The sequence below is a fragment of the Oncorhynchus gorbuscha genome, linkage group LG07 (assembly GCF_021184085.1).
Source record: "Oncorhynchus gorbuscha isolate QuinsamMale2020 ecotype Even-year linkage group LG07, OgorEven_v1.0, whole genome shotgun sequence".
In the NCBI taxonomy this organism is placed as follows: Eukaryota; Metazoa; Chordata; class Actinopteri; order Salmoniformes; family Salmonidae; genus Oncorhynchus; species Oncorhynchus gorbuscha.
The window spans coordinates 80,635,992-80,656,041 of NC_060179.1; the positions used below are offsets into that span (position 1 = coordinate 80,635,992).

A 20,050-nucleotide genomic window follows, 5' to 3' on the forward strand; every position below is an offset into this window, starting at 1 on the left:
ATTTGTCTGTTCAGAGTGAATCAGACCACTCCGGTCATCAGATCAAGGTGTGACCCGCTCCCAGCAGATGTTGGTTGGTATGATTTAATTGGCCGTGTTGGCTCAGATTTGGTCTGTGATTGGTCAACAACTGATTTGAAATACAAACGATTAAAAAAGGAACGATTGACTTTTGTTCCGTCTCTTCTTGCTTCTTCTTGGTTCCTGCCCTGTTGTGCTGAGACACACACACACACACACACACACACACACACACACACACACACACACACACACACACACACACACACACACACACACACACACACACACACACACACACACACACACACACACACACACACACACACTATTTTCTCTCTCTCTCTCAAATTTCAATTTAAGGGGCTTTCTTGGCCCAGGGGCTTTCTTGGCCCAGGAAACACATGTTTACATTGCCAAACGGAGTGAAATAGATAATAAACAAAAATGAAATAAACAATAAATAAAAAAAACACTACAAGGGTGATTAATGGTGACATCCACTCACTGCACGGCTGGCTTTAAGCATTCATTCATGGTTTATTTGAACAATGAAAACACTAAGGTCAACGTGCAACATAAGTCAACTGAGATTTATTGTGTGTGTCCCAAATGGTAGCATATTCCCTTTATAGTGCACTACTTTTGACCAGGGCCCTATAGGGCCATAGTGCACTATAAAGGGAATATACTGCCTGCCATTTGGTACACAGACTAACAGAAGACTATTTATTTTTATTAAAGGCGTGGCATGATTAGTCCCACATATAGGATTCCGCCACATCTACACAACCCTGGGACTACCAATGGGTGTGGAGGTTAGGTTTTTCACCTGCATTAAAATACACTCTCTTACACGCTCTTACTGGGTAGGTCCAGCTTCCTAACGCTCATTAGATTTGAATTATGAGGGAGAGGGAAAGATCAAGAGAGACTGCTGGATACGGAATGGATTAAAGAGAGATACAAGGAGAGCAAGAGAGGGAGAGAGGGAGACCGACAGAGCAAGAGAGAGAGAGAGAGGGTGAAAAAGGAGCTGCAGAGTGGATTTAGTGAAAGTAAAAGGAGTCAGACTAATTCAAGTCAGTAAGTATGGATTCAGAGCATGGTACCTCAGCGACAGCTGACACCATGGTCCCTGGAAGTCAATGCCAGGAGTCTGGTACCACAGCAACAGCTGACACCATGGTCCCTGGAAGTCAATGCCAGGAGTCTGGTACCACAGCAACAGCTGACACCATGGTCCCTGGAAGTCAGTGCCAGGATGAGGAGGAGGAGGAGGAGGAGGAGGAGGAGGAGGAAGAGGAGGGATCCGGAAACCATACGCACCCAGACCCAGTCCTGGTGTGGGCCCCCAGTGGGAGACGGCTGCTCTCCGGGCTCCTGGGCCTCAACGTTGTCCTCCTTGGAGCAGCTCTGATAGCTGGCAAGGCCTTCAACCCTCAGGTTCAAAAAATATGAAACAAGGCCAGCACTCACTTGGGATAAAATGTGCAATTAAGCTTTGTTTTAATTCTCTCTAATGAACTCACAGCAACATGTCCTAATAGTCTATGCATGGACATACTGTACGTTTCAGCTTGAGCATTCCTCTTCACATGTGTGGTCCCTTAACTGAGACTTCATCCCTCAGGGCCTCAGGCACCAGGAGCCCCAGATCTTCATGTTGCTGCTGATGTGCCTCAGCCTGGCCTGGATGCTGTGGTACCTACTCTGGGCCAGGAGGAAACCTGGGATATGCCCACATAAAGACCACCACGCTGGGGGAATCACAGTCACAGGTAGGCAGTTGTGGATTATTATTTGGACTATAAATTGTACCTTTATTGCACTTATGACAAAATGTTGACTCTGTTCTATTGAGCCATTTTACTTTATGTTCGTATTCTTGTCTTTTATCATTTCTATTTGTTGCTGCATTGTCGCGAAGGAACCTGCAAGAAAGTATTTCATTGGACGGCGTATACCAACTGTATCCTGTACATACAACTCATAAAACTTAAAACTTGGAGTTATATTTATGGTACTTATTGTTACTTTAGGGTTTGAATAGACAGATAGAAACACATGTCATGGATTATGCCTTATAGGCTACTTATGTGGTATTTATTTGAATAAGAAACTGGGGGAAATTGTAGCTATATACTGCAGGGGTGAACCTTTACCTGAGGACGGTGGGTGTGCTTTAGGACCATGCGGACGCCTCCAAGCTGTAAGGGTAGGAGGTTTGGAATGTTTATCAGACCGCATTTAAAAAAATATATAGATACAATTCAAGTTATATGAGATCAAATCCAGACCAGAACTATTATTTTAGCAGGTGACTAAAATGATACATTTATGATTTATACGTTTAAATTATACATTTAAATTATGCATTTATAAATTCTACATTTAAATTGTACATTTACATTTATAAATTATACATATAAATTATACATATAAATTATACATTTATAAATTATACATATAAATTATACATATAAATTATACATTTATAAATTATACATATAAATTATACATTTATAAATTATTTACATTTACATTTACATTTAAGTCATTTAGCAGACGCTCTTATCCAGAGCGACTTACAAAATTATACATTTAAACTATACATTCAATAAGGTTGACAGATGTAGTATATAAAAAAAGCCCATTTTAGGAAGCCTATAAAGAGGCTGAAAAAACCTCCACAAATGATTTACAGGACACTTGGAGGATATTATTCCTAACTGCAAAATACTATTCCATTTTTTCTCAATGTAAGAAAAGCTATTCAAGAATTGACTACATTTTTACTTCCCAAAATGCACTCAAAAATGTACTGTATTAAAAAAATCAATAGTGATATAGTGATATCAGTTCATTGTCCCGTGTCATGTTTAATTCCACCAATAGAAAATACACTTAAGTGACAAAATTTGGAGAATGAAAAGAACTCATCTTCTGGATCCGAAATGTATTAAATACATAAATGAAAAAATAAAAACCTTTACCATTACAAATTTAGATGTAGAGGACAGAGAAAAGCTTGGGCTTTTAAGGCATACGTTTGGGGGTTTCATACTTGGCAAAAGTTTAATCTGATTTAGAAATTAAAGTTAAAGAAGAAGACAAGGAAATCCCTATCTTAGATAAAGCCCATCAAAAAAAATCTTTACAAGGAAAAGAAGAAAATAAAATTGATGTCTTTCTTTTGAAGAGAGCAAACGACTACAGCATGCTACTTAATGGTAAATAAACTTGGTAAATATGTCACAGCTGTCACAAAACGAACACACACTAAACCAGTTATAATTTTCAAAGATAAAGATAGAAAAGTGGTAATTAGAAACAACAACGCGATTAATTACCATTTTAAAAAGCTTCCGTGAAAATGTATATCAATCCGAATTAAAACGACAATTGGACGGATCCTATAGCCTTCTTAGACTCAACAACTCTGAAGCAACTGTCAAGCAGACTAAAAATAATTACTAAAAACAAAGATCACCCAAGAATAAATATTAGATCCTGTTAAAACAGTTGCATGGAGAAAATCACCAGGAATGGATGGCTTTCCCATAGAATACACACTCTCAATTCAGTACTTCCTAGTTCCATGTATCAAACAGTTATTTCAGTTATATTCTAACCAGGAAAATCTGAAAGGTCCCCTGCTGAACATAGACCGATAAGTGGTCCTTCTGTAGCTCAGTTGGTAGAGCATGGCGCTTGTAACGCCAGGGTAGTGGGTTCGATCCCCGGGACCACCCATACGTAGAATGTATGCACACATGACTGTAAGTCGCTTTGGATAAAAGCGTCTGCTAAATGGAATATATATATATATAAGTTGTGACACTAAATAATAACAAAGCTTATAAGCAATAGAATGGCAAGTCTTACCAGACTTTAATACATATCAATCAAACAGGATTTATTACATATAGACACTTACAAACAAATAGAAGAACATGTTTCAGTTCAATACAATACGCAAAAAAAAATAAGATATACTGGAGATTTATCAATAATGGCTGTTGATGCCGAAAAAGTATTTTGACTGTCTTGAATGGCATTTTCTATTCAAAACTTTGGAAGCTTTCAACATTCCAGCTGAAATAATACATTATATAAACATGTTGTATGAATGTCCTAAAGCAAAACTATACACAAATAATACATTATTTGATGATGAAATTGCTTGAGAAAGGTGCACAAGAAAGGAATGTCCCCTCTCCCCTTCTGTTTGCACTGGCAATTGAACTGCTTGCAGAAAGAACTAGACAGGACCCAAACATAACAGCTATCAGTATTGATTAACATGAATTTAAACACATATTTGCAGATGATGTCCTGATTTTACTGACCAATATTAAAAACTCAATTCCTCTTTGCTAAAAATATTTTCAGAAAATAAAAACAAATCTCAGGATATAAAATGTACGTGTAAATAATAAACCAAATAATGGCAATAGGGGGAAATAAAAGTGTTTTACTAGTTATCTACAACAATCCTTTAAGTCGACCACAGAGAATATGAAATACTTAGGATGCTTAATAAGTGACAACAAACAACAAATATATAAAGATAACTTTATTCCATTACTCAACAATATGTAAGCAGATCTAATTACATTTTATAATCTACCTCATAAATCTTACAGGTAGAATACAACTCTTTAGAATGGCTGCCAAAGTTTTGGTATTTATTTTCAGAAATACCGTTTACCCCACTGAAGAATATATTCAGTCATAGCAAACTAAAATTCATATCATAAGAAGGAAAGTTTAACATCAACCTACTGTAAGTCTGAGGTTGGTTTTAACCTTCCGGACTTGGAATTGTATCAACTTGCCACCCAGGACTTTTACTTGCCAGATGTAGTTATATACAGTAAAGAGGAACAATGGGTACATAGTGAAGATGTGCCTGCTCATCCCCAGAATCAGTAAAGAGGAACAATAGGTACATAGTGAAGATGTGCCTGCTCATCCCCAGAATCAGTAAAGAGGAACAATGGGTACATAGTGAAGATGTGCCTGCTCATCCCCAGAATCAGTAAAGAGGAACAATAGGTACATAGTGAAGATGTGCCTGCTCATCCCCAGAATCAGTAAAGAGGAACAATAGGTACATAGTGAAGATGTGCCTGCTCATCCCCAGAATCAGTAAAGAGGAACAATGGGTACATAGTGAAGATGTGCCTGCTCATCCCCAGAATCAGTCAAGAGGAACAATGGGTACATAGTAAAGATGTGCCTGCTCATCCCCAGAATCAGTAAAGAGGTACAATGGGTACATAGTAAAGATGTGCTTGCTCATCCCCAGAATCAGTAAAGAGGAACAATGGGTACATAGTAAAGATGTGCTTGCTCATCCCCAGAATCAGTAAAGAGGAACAATGGGTACATAGTAAAGATGTGCTTGCTCATCCCCAGAATCAGTAAAGAGGAACAATGGGTACATAGTAAAGATGTGCTTGCTCATCCCCAGAATCAGTAAAGAGGAACAATGGGTACATAGTGAAGATGTGCCTGCTCATCCCCAGAATCAGTAAAGAGGAACAATGGGTACATAGTAAAGATGTGCCTGTTCATCCCCAGAATCAGTAAAGAGGAACAATGGGTACATAGTGAAGATGTGCCTGCTCATCCCCAGAATCAGTAAAGAGGAACAATGCGTACATAGTGAAGATGTGCCTGCTCGTCCCCAGAATCAGTAAAGAGGAACAATGGGTACATAGTAAAGATGTGCTTGCTCGTCCCCAGAATCAGTAAAGAGGAACAATGGGTACATAGTAAAGATGTGCTTGCTCGTCCCCAGAATCAGTAAAGGGGAACAATGGGTACATAGTAAAGATGTGCCTGCTCATCCCCAGAATCAGTAAAGAGGAACAATGGGTACATAGTAAAGATGTGCTTGCTCATCCCCAGAATCAGTAAAGAGGAACAATGGGTACATAGTAAAGATGTGCTTGCTCATCCCCAGAATCAGTAAAGAGGAACAATGGGTACATAGTAAAGATGTGCTTGCTCATCCCCAGAATCAGTAAAGAGGAACAATGGGTACATAATAAAGATGTGCTTGCTCATCCCCAGAATCAGTAAAGAGGAACAATGGGTACATAGTAAAGATGTGCTTGCTCATCCCCAGAATCAGTAAAGAGGAACAATGGGTACATAGTGAAGATGTGCCTGCTCATCCCCAGAACACACGGTACTTTCGGGAAAGTATTCAGACCCCTTGACTTTTCCACATTTTGTTACATTACAGCTTTATTCTAAAATTGATCAAATACATTTTTTTCCCCTCACCAATCTACACCCATAATGACAAAGTGAAAACAGGTTTTTAGACATTTTTGCAAATATATTAAAAATTAAAAACAGAAATACTTTATTTACATAAGTATTCAGACCCTTTAATAAGAGACAAAGAGACATTGTGCTCAGGTACATCCTGTTTTCATTGATCATCCTTGAGATGTTTCTACAACTTGATTGGAGTCCACCTGTGGTAAATTCAATTGATTGAACATGATTTAGAAAGGCCCACACCTGTCTATATAAGGTCCCACAGTTGACAGTGCATGTCAATACAAAAACCAAGCAATGAGGTGAAGAAATTATCCGTAGAGCTCCAAGAAAGAATTGTGTCGAGGCACAGCACTGGGGAAGAGTACCAAAACATTTCTGAAGCATTAAAGGTCCCCAAGAACATAGTGGCCTCCATAATTCTTAAATGGAAGAAGTTTGGAACCACCAAGACTCTTCCTAGAGCTGGCCGCCCGCCCAAACTGAGCAATTGAGGGAGAAGGGCCTTGGTCAGGGAGATAACCAAGAACCCGATGTTCACTCTGAAAGAGCTCCAGAGTTCCTCTGTGGAGATGCGAGAACCTTCCAGAAGGACAACCATCTATGCAGCACTCCACCAATCAGGCCTTTATGGAAGAGTGGCCAGACGAAAGCCACTCCTCAGTAAAACGCGCATGAAGGCCTGTGGGGATGTTTTTCAGCGTCAGGGACCGGGAAATTAGTTTGGATCGAAGGAAAGATTAACGGAGCAAAGTACAGAGAGATCCTTGATGAAATCTACCCAGAGTCCTCAGGACCTCAGACTGGGGAGAAGGTTCAAAAACAAAATGGAAGAAAATGAAGAACCAATATCACTTCCTTAAAACACAACCTTCTGGAACAATCCTTGGTTAACTTTTCAGAAATCCCCTATAAATGTATCCACATGGAAAACTAAAGGCATAGAAACTATAAATGACTTGGTAACAGGAAATACATGTATTTCCATTACATAATTAACAAGTGTAGATAGTTTCAAATACATGCAACTTAAAAGTTACATAATCACGAAATGTTGATTTGAAATATTTTGGACATCAAAGCAACTTTGAGGGAATGATGTAAGAAAATGATGTTCACATGATAGGTAATATATAGAGAACCTTGCAGAGAGCCTATCCAACTGACAATCTCTTAGAAAATAATATAAACTATTGGAACCAAGACTTAAAAAAGAACTGATGTTGGCACAAGATGGAGGTAAAGTTGAAACATAACGAACAAAATTACAGATAACAAAAACGCATGCTTAATCCAGTACAAACTAATGTACAGAGTCAAAAAGAATAATGACTCAATAATCCTTGCTTCCTGGGAATGCTATAAAGTCCGGGAGTTCTGGGCGGAGCTAGAAAATTGGCTGTGAGAAGTATTATACTGTGAACTTCCTTTTAATCCATCTGTGTGCATATTTAAAGACATGGTGTGTTGGGTATAGTGAGATACCTGATGGCTTGGATGATTCTCTCATCTCTCATCTTGGAAAAAAACTGAAAACATGGAAATCAATCATTCCAACCATCATTAACACAATGGAAAAATCGAATGATTTCGTATTTAAATAATGAAAATGCTTGAGTTACAAATCGAAACAAAACGGTGCAGTTTCAGGCCATGTGTGTTTACGGATCCCTGCGGAACTTTCATTACGCACACCTGGCCCCGATTCCCACTGATTAGTCATTTGTATGTGTGCCCTTGGTTTACCATTGTCCTGTGGATTATTGTTTACAATGTCCGTTGGTGAGTTTGAGTACCTGTGCTGTGTGTTTTGGGCTTTCGTGCCCTTGTGGATTGAGCAGATGATTACGGGTCTCGTCCCGTGTGTTAATCATTGTTCAGATGATTACGGGTCTCGTCCCGTGTGTTAATCATTGAGCAGATGATTACGGGTCTCGTCCCGTGTGTTAATCATTGTTCAGATGATTACGGATCTCGTCCCGTGTGTTAATCATTGTGCAGATGATTACGGGTCTCGTCCTGTGTGTTAATCATTGAGCAGATGATTACGGGTCTCGTCCCGTGTGTTAATCATTGTGCAGATGATTACGGGTCTCGTCCCGCGTGTTAATCATTGTGCTATTGTGTTATTTATTCGAGGTTCTCCTCGCTCTTTTCGTTGGGTTTCAACCCTGTGTTTTTGTTTCGCGTTTGATTGGTTTGCGTCCCCGTGCCTTTACTCAGCACGCTGTAATTTGGGTAATAAAAAACAAACTATTACACATTCCTGCACCTGTCTACTGACCCATTCATATCAACGTGACAATTTTGCGGAGAGGGATGGGGGTGTGTGCTAGTGGGCCAGGGCAGGTGTGATGTAGTTGTTTGAATGTGTATGCTTTATATTGTTTATAAAATATATATTTTTAAAAACATCTAATGTTATATATATTGTCTGTCATCCCAGAATAAAATACTTGCATGAGCTCCAGTAGCATCATATCCATCCCTGATGATTGGTTGCCTTGGTTAGGAGTCAGAACCAGAATGTTATACCTGCACTAATTTCCATCATCCGTCCCTAAATGCTTTATAGTGATTTAATGCAGGTTGGGTCATTGTAATTCAATAGGGACAATCATTTCAATGAGGGTGGCATCTATATTGTGACAGTTTGTAGTTTGTAGTTAGTCATTCAATCAGATATCTATGCATTATTTTAAATACTTTATTGAAAGACATCTCAAATGGTACCCTGTTCCCAAAGGGCTCTCGTCCAAAGGAGTGCCTTACATAGGGAATAGGATAGCATGTGGGACACATACATAGGGAATAGGATAGCATGTGGGACACATACATAGGGAATAGGATAGCATGTGGGACACATACATAGGGAATAGGATAGCATGTGGGACACATACATAGGGAATAGGATAGCATGTGGGACACATACATAGGGAATAGGATAGCATGTGGGACACATACATAGGGAAAAGGATAGCATGTGGGACACATACATAGGGAATAGGATAGCATGTGGGACACATACATAGGGAATAGGATAGCATGTGGGACACAGCCTAAACTAAAACTTCTGTTTCTGGTTGACCCCTGACTCCCTGCCATGTCAGTGGTCCTGATGCTGTTTGCCGCCTTCAGTCTCCTGATGCATCTCTTCAAGATGGGTTACTATGTCATGATGAAGGAGTGTAAACCGGTTGCTAAAGTCCTTGCCCCCTTCATCGAGGCTCCCTTTCTTGGCCTACAGGTAGTCATCAATCATTGGCTTTTGTTTGGACTCAATTTCATTTTCCAAAATGTTTAAAATATTTTCAATTCATTTGATTGAACCTTTATTGAAAGCAGTCATTTCTCTTTGGTAATAGACACCTGTATTGAACCTATATTCTAAACTGGTATTGACTTGGACAATGTCATTTCCTTAACATTTGAATGAATGTCTTTTTGTAGACCTATTTGCTCTGGGCTCACTCCAAAGACTGTATTCACAAGCACAAGATCATTACCAGGTGCATGCCTCTCAATTTAATTTACAAAAACATTTACCATCTTGTTATTGGAGAGATCTATGGTATTTGCATTGACTAAAGGAACCAATAGGGACCTATACATTACAAAGCAAACAGGTAATAATGGGATTGCTGGTGAACGGTTGAACCACTTTGTTGCTTATTGTGTGATTTTATGTGTGTTTTTGTAGCTTATTGTCATGCAATTTGTGTGTTTATTTCAGAGTGAATCATCCATACATCTAATTTCATATCATTTTGTAATACATTTGAACTGTGATATGTGTGTGTGTTTATGCTCCCACGCCAGGTCTGGGCTGATGGTTACTCTGAGCGCAGATCTGTTGCTGTGGCTGAACGCGGTGACAGAAGACACAGTTCATCTGGAGATAGAGATGGAGAAGGAGGATGGCCGTGCCGCGTATGGCAGTGCAGATAGCTCTGACTCAGGTATATATCGTAGTACATCCTGTCCTGTCTTTGGCATCATTAAACTGAAGACTTATTTATCAAGTAACTCTCTGTAATTAATATTACGCAATTAAACTGATTAATCACCTAACTGTAATTAACTAGGAAGTCGGGGCACCAAGGAACATATTTAGATTACAAAGTTATAATTTTCCTAATACAACTTTTCAGATATTTTAATATCTGATCAATTAGTCTTCTGATGAATTAATTATTCTTTACCTCACGTTAGTCTCATTCCAAACGTCTCAAATCTGCACGAACCCAGTCTTCACTGAGTCATCCATACATCAATTGTCTTAAAACAATGTATTTACTAACTAAGTAATTCACAGAGATGCATAACAAACAGTAGCTAGTTACAAGGAAATGATAGTGGAGTTTCCCTAGTGGGATAAACCGGCATCGCGGCTTGGTGTACAAAAGGGAAGTGAGGGTTGACTGAGATAAGACAACACACAGTTGATAATTATAACAATTGAAATGCTAATCCTTGTACGCTCACTCATTCGGGAATAATTGCAATCAATATATATATATATATTTATGCTCAGTGTGTCCTCTGGATCTCTGTTGAAAAGTTTGTTTCTGTTGGAGAGTCTGTCCGACCTCTGTCATGGTTAGAGAGGATAGTTCAGAGTGACATTCATTCATGTCGTTATAGAATAGATGTTTCGGCGGTTGTCGGTCTTCACGTTCAATGATACCGAATTCCTAACTGCAGACTAGTAATTAATATCAAAGACTTGTTCTTATTCTGTCGGTATCGATGGTCTAAGAATTTAACCACGTGGTATGGTTAAAAGATTCAGCAATCGTCTCAAACCCTAGCCCTCTCGTTATCGAGGTAAGCTGGCCTGCAACCTTTGTCCTCTCGTAATTGAGAGAAACATGGTCTATTGAGAAATTCTCAAGGTGGGGGTTTAATTCGGAAGAGCAGAAAAAGGCTGTCTCATGACGCCAGGTCCTAACTGTGTTCATGGGGGCGTGCCAGTGACTTATTAAGTGAAACTTTACACAGAAATACAGTTCTCTCACATTACATCATTACATAGCATCCCATAATTTCACAAATAGTTTCATCTTTCCTCATTCATCCCGTACAACAATTAGACGTAAGCCTCATATCTAAGGCTACTGTATAAACAGCGTTATGGTAATGTGGTATTGTCTCCCATGAGTTTCACAAAATTGTACCAAACTGACCAGTTCGTACCTGGAATCTTCACCGATCTTTTATATTATATATTTATATTCTCCAGAACATAAATGTTGTTCGGACCTCAAGTTCTGTGAGGTGGAAGAAATTCCTTGGTTCTCTCTATGAAAACTCCCTCTCTATACTGTGGCCATGAGGAGATAATCTCCTCCAGGAATTTACGACCCGAGGTCGAAGCAGCCTGAGTGTAGGAGACAGAGAGAGGGGGATTGGCTTGCTGTACCCAAAGAGGGCAACGTCATGACAATCCTTACACAACTAAAACACATTTATGTACATTTTATCACAATGAAAGTAGGTAAACTGTGCTTTCCCACTAGTCAGACAATTTGGAGGACCTTCAACTGAATTATAAAGATGCTAACAATATCTAATATTACTATTGTATACTATGAAGAAATTATTCACCAACCGGCCTGATTTCCTTTCAGCAGGGCTGAGAAATGCAACGTTATGCCAGTGCAGTGCAGACACAGTGTGCCTGTTCTTCAGGAAGGGTTATGAAGTCCTGTATCCCTTCAACATGGAGTACTACCTGATGGCAGGCTGCATGCTTTATGTGATGTGGAAGAACGTGGGCAGGCGTATGAGCCCTGGGTCAATACCCCACCATGCCCAGAGGATTACCCTACGCATCGTCCACGAAGGTGGGATCCTATTCGGGCCGTTGTTCGGGGGTCTGGTCCTTATAGCTGGGGTGGTTGTGTTCATCCTGTATCAAGTTTGGGTGAACCGAGGCCAGCACCGGCACACTGCCTTTCTGATATTCTACTGCTACCATCTAGCTGTGATGCCCATCATGTCCCTCTGCTCCCTGGCTGGCCTGTTGGTCCATAAGCTGGAGAGGAGGGCGGATGAGAGGGGTCATAACCCCACACGTAGCCTGGATGTGGCACTCCTAGTTGGGGCAGCCCTGGGACAGCTTGCCCTGTCCTATTTCTCTCTGGTGGCCGCTCTGGCTGTGGGGCCTAGCGGACCACTGGGAAGCCTGGATCTTTCCTACTCCCTCCTCAGCCTGTTGGAGCTCCTGCTTCAGAATGTCTTCATCATTGATGGCCTCCACCGAAACCCCAACCTGGCCCTCACCAAGGGTAAAGGAAAGGAGCGGATCAACATATTCATGGCAAGTCACTCTTCTTCTCCTTCTTCTTCTTCTCCTTCTTCTTCTTCTTCAATTTCATAGTTCAAGTAATGTTGACAACTCCAATTCCCTCTGGCCAAAGCTGATTTTCCTACTAAATTGCTTTATTTAAAATATAAGAGAACATATGTATTCATCTAGCCATCTTTGCTTCATAAGTTTTTGTGCGCTTAGATAGCACCATACTGTATCGTTACAAATCAGAAGTATAGTTACACTTTTATCTATAGTACTACATTGACAATGTGACCCCTCTCATGTCCCAAATCAGAAGAGGAAGACCATGGAGAATACAAATGACAGGAATAAAGTAGGAGTAGCGATGTCTCTATTGAAGAGGGGAAAGGCAGTGACAGCACCACCTGTTTGCCAAGTCAAGGAAGGACAACAGACGTGGTACAAAAAAGTCACACAGGAGATCTGTGCCTTCCTCATACTCTCCAATATCATGGTGAGTAACGCCAAGGATATTACATCTGTGATCTTGTAATAATCATGTTACACAATATTTACCTAGCCTGGTGGCAGATCTGTTGGTGCTGGTTTGCCTACTCCTATGCTTTGTCCTTGGAGAATATACAGATCTAGGATCAGGCTAGTATTCACACCCTGTCCCTTTTCCAATATAATGTCATTTAAATTCATCCCCTGATATTTCCTCTCTCCCGTCTCCTCAGCTCTGGATGATCCCAGCGTTTGGAGCCCACCCCCAGTTTGAGAACGGCCTGGGGAAGCAGTTCTTTGGCTTCTCTGCCTGGTTTGTCCTGGTCAACCTGGTTCAGCCTCTGGGAGTCTTCTACAGGATGCACTCTGTGGGGGCCCTGATGGAGCTCCTCATCACTGGCTGAGCTCCTATCCTCTCCTCCCCTGTTCTCTCCTCTGTCTGGTTTATCCTGGTTAACCTGGTTCAGCCTCTGGGAGTCTTCTACAGGGGGGCCCTGTGGGGGCCCTGATGGAGCCCCTCATCACTGCCTGAGCTCCTATCCTCTCCTCCCCTGTTCTCTTCTCTGCCTGGTTTATTCTGGTTAACCTGGTTCAGCCTCTGGGAGTCTTCTACAGGATGCACTCTGTGGGAGCCCTGATGGAGCTCCTCATCACTGGCTGAGCTCCTATCCTCTCCTCCCCCGTTCTCTCCTCTGTCTGGTTTATCCTGGTTAACCTGGTTCAGCCTCTGGGCATCTTCTACAGGGGGGCCCTGATGGAGCCCCTCATCACTGGCTGAGCTCCTATCCTCTCCTCCCCTGTTCTCTCCTCTGTCTGGTTTATCCTGGTTAACCTGTTTCAGCCTCTGGGCGTCTTCTACAGGGGGGCCCTGATGGAGCCCCTCATCACTGGCTGAGCTTCTATCCTCTCCTCCCCTGTTCTCTTCTCTGCCTGGTTTATCCTGGTCAACCTGGTTCAGCCTCTGGGAGTCTTCTACAGGGGGGCCCTGTGGGGGCCCTGATGGAGCCCCTCATCACTGGCTGAGCTCCTATCCTCTCCTCCCCTGTTCTCTCCTCTGTCTGGTTTATCCTGGTTAACCTGGTTCGGCCTCTGGGAGTCTTCTACAGGGGGGCCCTGTGGGGGCCCTCATCACTGGCTGAGGGATAGGAACCACAACACTGACGAACTGCTCCCCTGTGGGACAAAAGGCCACAATGAGCTCCCTCCACCTTTTCATATCCTTGGGTGAAATATTGTGCCGACCAGCTAAATATCACATTTCTGTAAAGATGAGACGCGTAAACATTTCTCTGTTGACATTAAAAACATGTGTACTTTGATTCATAATACATTATTTATTACATGTGATATGTTTCCAGTACTTTGAAAATATTGACATTATGAAATCAGACACAGAATACAATAGCATTTGCCTGCAGTTCAAAAGCCAATACATACATTCCAGAGATATCACTTCTTGTCTCAGTCAGTCGGTTCACAGAGGTCCCGGTCAGTCTCCAGGTCTCGCTCTAGTCTGTCTCAGTCAGTCAGTTCACAGAGGTCCCGGTCAGTCCCCAGGTCTCAGTCAGTCAGTTCAGAGGTCCCGGTCAGTCCCCAGGTCTCGCTCTAGTCTGTCTCAGTCAGTCAGCTCACAGGGGTCCCGGTCAGTCCCCAGGTCTCGCTCTAGTCTGTCTCAGTCAGTCAGTTCACAGAGGTCCCGGTCAGTCCCCAGGTCTCAGTCAGTCAGTTCAGAGGTCCCGGTCAGTCCCCAGGTCTCGCTCTAGTCTGTCTCAGTCAGTCAGCTCACAGGGGTCCCGGTCAGTCCCCAGGTCTCGCTCTAGTCTGTCTCAGTCAGTCAGTTCACGGAGGTCTCGGTCAGTCCCCAGGTCTCAGTCAGTCAGTTCACGGAGGTCCCGGTCAGTCCCCAGGTCACAGAGGTCCCAGTCAGTCCCCAGGTCACAGAGGTCCCAGTCAGTCCCCAGGTCACAGAGGTCCCAGTCAGTCCCCAGGTCACAGAGGTCCCAGTCAGTCCCCAGGTCACAGAGGTCCCAGTCAGTCCCCAGGTCACAGAGGTCCCAGTCAGTCCCCAGGTCACAGAGGTCCCAGTCAGTCCCCAGGTCACAGAGGTCCCAGTCAGTCCCCAGGTCACAGAGGTCCCAGTCAGTCCCCATGTCTCTCTCTAGCCTGTCTCAGTCAGTCTCTATTTCACACTCTTCCAAAATGAAAAAGAGCTTCACTGTGATAAAAGGGATACCAACAAATTTAACTTTCCATAAAAGCATTTCAAGAATATAAACTGAAAATAATAAGTACAATAAATCTTCATCTAAAACATTGTTTCAATCTTAGTAACATACACTATTGTATAAAAGTTTGGGGTCACTTAGAAATGTCCTTGTTTTTGAAAGAAAATCACTTTTTTTGTCCATTAAAATAACATCAGATTGATCAGAAATACAGTGTAGACATGGTTAATGTTGTAAATTACTATTGTAGCTGGAAACGACTGACTTAATGAAATATCTACATAGGCCAATTATCAGCAACCAACACTCCTGTGTTGCAATAGCCCGTTGTGTTACCTAATCCAAGTTTATAATTTTAAAAGGCTAATTGATCATTAGAAAACCATTTTTAAATTATGTTAGCACAGCTGAAAACTGTTGTCCTGATTTAAAGAAGCGATAAAACTGGCCTTCTTTAGACTAGTTGAGAATCTGGAGCATCAGCATTTGTGGGTTTGATTACAGGCTCAAAATGGCCAGAAACATAACTTCTGAAATTCGTCAGTCTTCTTGTTCTGAGAAATGAAAGCCATTCCATGAGAGAAATTGCCAAGAAACTAAAGATCTCGTACAACGCAACAAATCTTGTACTACTCCCTTCACAAAACAGCGCCATCTGGCAATTTCTCGCATGGAATAGCCTTCATTTCTCAGAACAGGAATAGACTGACGAGTTTCAGAAGGAAGTTATTAGTTTCTGGTCATTTTGAGCCTGTAATCGAACCCACAAATGCTGATGCTCCAGATTCTCAACTAGTCTAAAGAAGGCCAGTTTTATCGCTTCTTTAAATCAGGACAACAGTTTTCAGCTGTGCTAACATAATTGCGAAATGGTTTTCTAAAGATCAATTAGCCTTTTAAAATTATAAACTTGGATTAGCGAACACAACGTGCCATTGGAACACAGGAGTGATGGTTGCTGAGAATGGGCCTCTGTACGCCTATGTAGATATTCCATTCAAAATCTGCCGTTTCCAGCTACAATAGTCATTTAAGACATTAACAATGTCTACACTGTATTTCTGATCAATCTTTTTTTTTTTTTTCAAAAACAAGGACATTTCTAAGTGACCCCAAACTTTTGAACGGAAGTGTACATACAGTAGTGTATATATGTTTGTTTTGTAAAAAAATAAAATAAAAAATACACATTAAATTAATAAAGGAATATACCCATGGAAAGCTGCCAAATCATGACTTAGAAGAGGGTTAACATGGCAGACCTTCTGGCAGTTGTAGTAGCAGACAGCGTGTAGGAAAATTGGTTTTGTGATAGTGGTTTGTGACATGATGTTCTACAGGTTGGCACTTCACAAGATAGAGAAAACAAAAAAACATTGTAAATTCCTGTTTTCTAGAACAGGTGTGTCTGGTGCAAGTCTTCATCCTCCTCTTCCACACTTCTGTTTAGGTTTGAAGATGGCAGTTGGTGAGAGAGCGGTTGGTGGTTCCCGAGGGCGAACCAGCCATTCCCGAGAGACGTTGTCTGCTCCCCAAATGGCGCTCTACCCCCTATATAGTGCACTACTTTTTACAGGGGCCCATAGGGCTCGTCAAAAGTGGTGCACTATGAACAGGATAGGGTGCCATTGGGGCCGCAGTCGTAGAGACCTGTTCACCAGCTCCACTTAGATCCTCTGAATCTCAAACAGTCTGACGTCAGTGTCATACCAGATCGGGGGATCCACGTTACTACGGTAACAACAAGAGTCATTGTTAATAAAGATCAGATTGGATTTGAGTGACCATGACAACGACCACCTGTGTGTGCTTCATGGACTAAGCGACTCGGCTAGTTGGTGTGGCTGACCACAAGCTGGGGACCTGGTTCCTAGACCTGGCTGGGGGCCTGTTCCAGAAAGCTGGATCAATAAGTTAGTCAGATGATTAAAATTGCTTGAAATAACTTCATGTTGAGAAATATAATCACCAGGATATCAAGTTATACTTAACAAAATCAGCTGACCAATTTAATAATCCTGCTTTCAAGAATACCAGACTCCTCTAATTAATTACTCTAAATATGTGCTAACTCAGTCTGAACTCTATAGTGGCTTGTCTTATTCATTCTGTGTACGGATTAGGTCTTTTCAACTCTTCAAGTTCTTAAGTAAAAATACTTGAAAGTACTACTGTAGTCGTTTTTTTGGGGGGGGGTATCTGTACTTAACTATTTATATTTTGGACTACTTTTACTTCAATACATTCCTAAAGAAAATAAATGTACTTTCTACTCCATACATTTTCCCTGACAGACAAAACTACTCCTTACATTTTCAATGCTTAGCAGGACAGGAAAATGGTCCAATTCACACACTTATCAAGAGAACACATGGTCATCCCTTCTGCCTCTGATCTGGAGGACTCACTAAACACAAATGCATTGTTTGTAAATTCTGTCTGAGTGTTGGCTATCCATACATTTTTAAAACAAGAAAATGGTGCCACCTGCTTTGCTTAATAGAAGGGATTTTTACTTTCGATAGTTAAGTATATTTGAGAAATGACATGTACTTTTAATACTTAAGTATATTTAAAACCCAAATACTTTTACTCAAGTAGTATTTTACTGTGTGACTTACCTTAATAGAAAGTTACTCAAGTAAAAGTATCTCTACTTTTACTAAAAGTATCTCTACTTTTACTAAAAGTATCTCTACTTTTACTAAAAGTATCTCTACTTTTACTAAAAGTATCTCTACTTTTACTCAAGTATGCCATTTTGGGCCCTTTGTCCACCACTGGGTATTTTACTACTATTGACATTATCACCATCATTAGCCATTGTAAATATCTTAATGTTTCCCTTTTCATTTGGCCCATGTTGCTTACCGTAGGTAGATTACTCCCCACATGTATGTGCGGAACCACATGGCGGTGCCCGCGTTGGCCTGGTACTTCCTGATTAAGATGGGGTGAGGTACAGGCAGCAGGCCCACCAGGTCCCATGCTGCAGGAACTTCAGGATCTCTGACTCGTCGGTCAGACCCCTGGAGGAGATAAACATATCACTTGACTTACTTTAATACATTTAGTTTTACAGGGACAGTGCACATGAAAATCAACATTACTTTAAAAGGAGACGAATATTAGCCGGCTGGCTAAAACTCAACCGCAGTCCCTGGGCAGGTAATATACATGTAGTCTCTCTCATCCATGCTAATCCAGTTCTAGTGAATTCTATTGATCACTGTGTTCTGATCACTTCTGGGTTCCACAATCAAGAAAGATCACAATCCTATTGATAATGTCAGTCATAGACACATCTATTTCGAAGCTCTCAGTTTTCGGAACACTTAGGGTTCCACAACCAAAATATAACCTCTCCATTTCCCTTAGGATCCTCGTCTCTTACTTGTCTATGCAGATCTTCTCCACCTGAGGAACCAGAACTTGTAGCAGCCTCATGATCGTCTGGAGAGGAAGCTTAGTCTTCCAGGAGAGGACCTAGTAGAGAACAGTACAGAGAAGGGAGAAGAGGTCACAACCTATCAGGAGGGAGGGATCTTACCAATGATGTACATAACACCACAGCTGTGAATGTACTGTATGATTGAGGGGGAGGGAGGAAAACATGGCTGGATGGAGACATACAGACATGGCTAGATGAGGGAGAGAGGGAGACATACAGACATGGCTAGATGAGGGAGAGAGGGAGACATACAGACATGGCTAGATGAGGGAGAGAGAGAGACAGACAGACATGGCTAGATGAGGGAGAGAGAGAGACATACAGACATGGCTAGATGAGGGAGAGAGAGAGACAGACAGACATGGCTAGATGAGGGAGAGAGAGAGACATACAGACATGGCTAGATGAGGGAGAGAGACAGACAGACAGACAGACAGAGATGGCTAGATGAGGGAGAGAGACAGACAGACAGACAGACAGACAGACAGACAGACATGGCTAGATGAGGGAGAGAGACAGACAGACAGACAGACAGACAGACAGACATGGCTAGATGAGGGAGAGAGACAGACAGACAGACAGACAGACATGGCTAGATGAGGGAGAGAGACAGACAGACAGACAGACAGACAGACATGGCTGGAGGGAGGGAGAGAGACAGACAGACAGACAGACAGACAGACAGACAGACAGACAGACATGGCTGGAGGGAGGGAGACAGACAGACAGACAGACATGGCTGGAGACAGACAGACAGACAGACATGGCTGGAGACAGACAAACAGACAGACATGGCTGGAGACAGACAAACAGACAGACATGGCTGGAGACAGACAAACAGACAGACATGGCTGGAGACAGACAGACAGACATGGCTGGAGGGAGACAGACAGACATGGCTGGAGGGAGACAGACAGACATGGCTGGAGGGAGACAGACAGACATGGCTGGAGGGAGACAGACAGACAGACAGACAGACAGACAGACAGACAGACAGACATGGCTGGAGGGAGACAGACAGACAGACATGGCTGGAGGGAGACAGACAGACAGACATGGCTGGAGGGAGACAGACAGACAGACAGACAGACATGGCTGGAGGGAGACAGACAGACATGGCTGGAGGACAGACAGACAGACAGACAGACAGACAGACAGACATGGCTGGAGGGAGACAGACAGACAGACATGGCTGGAGGGAGACAGACAGACAGACATGGCTGGAGGGAGACAGACAGACAGACATGGCTGGAGGGAGACAGACATGGC

General features: G+C 42.0%; 1 protein-coding gene and 1 pseudogene across 1 annotated transcript; one reads left to right on the plus strand and one right to left on the minus strand.

Annotated features, from left to right (window-relative positions):
* Nucleotides 1-1,325: 1,325 nt before the first annotated feature.
* On the plus strand, nucleotides 1,326-15,658 carry LOC124040418 (proton channel OTOP3-like). Its single transcript, XM_046357588.1, has 9 exons — nucleotides 1,326-1,467; nucleotides 1,655-1,802; nucleotides 1,952-1,993; nucleotides 9,432-9,568; nucleotides 9,772-9,830; nucleotides 10,141-10,280; nucleotides 11,952-12,643; nucleotides 12,933-13,112; nucleotides 13,339-15,658. Exons 2-9 carry the CDS (start codon nucleotides 1,685-1,687, stop codon nucleotides 13,507-13,509), a joined length of 1,539 nt encoding a protein of 512 aa, XP_046213544.1. The 5' UTR covers nucleotides 1,326-1,467; nucleotides 1,655-1,684; the 3' UTR covers nucleotides 13,510-15,658.
* Nucleotides 15,659-16,407: 749 nt separating this feature from the next.
* The window catches only part of LOC124039384, a 32,548-nt pseudogene continuing 28,905 nt past the window's right edge, over nucleotides 16,408-20,050 (minus strand).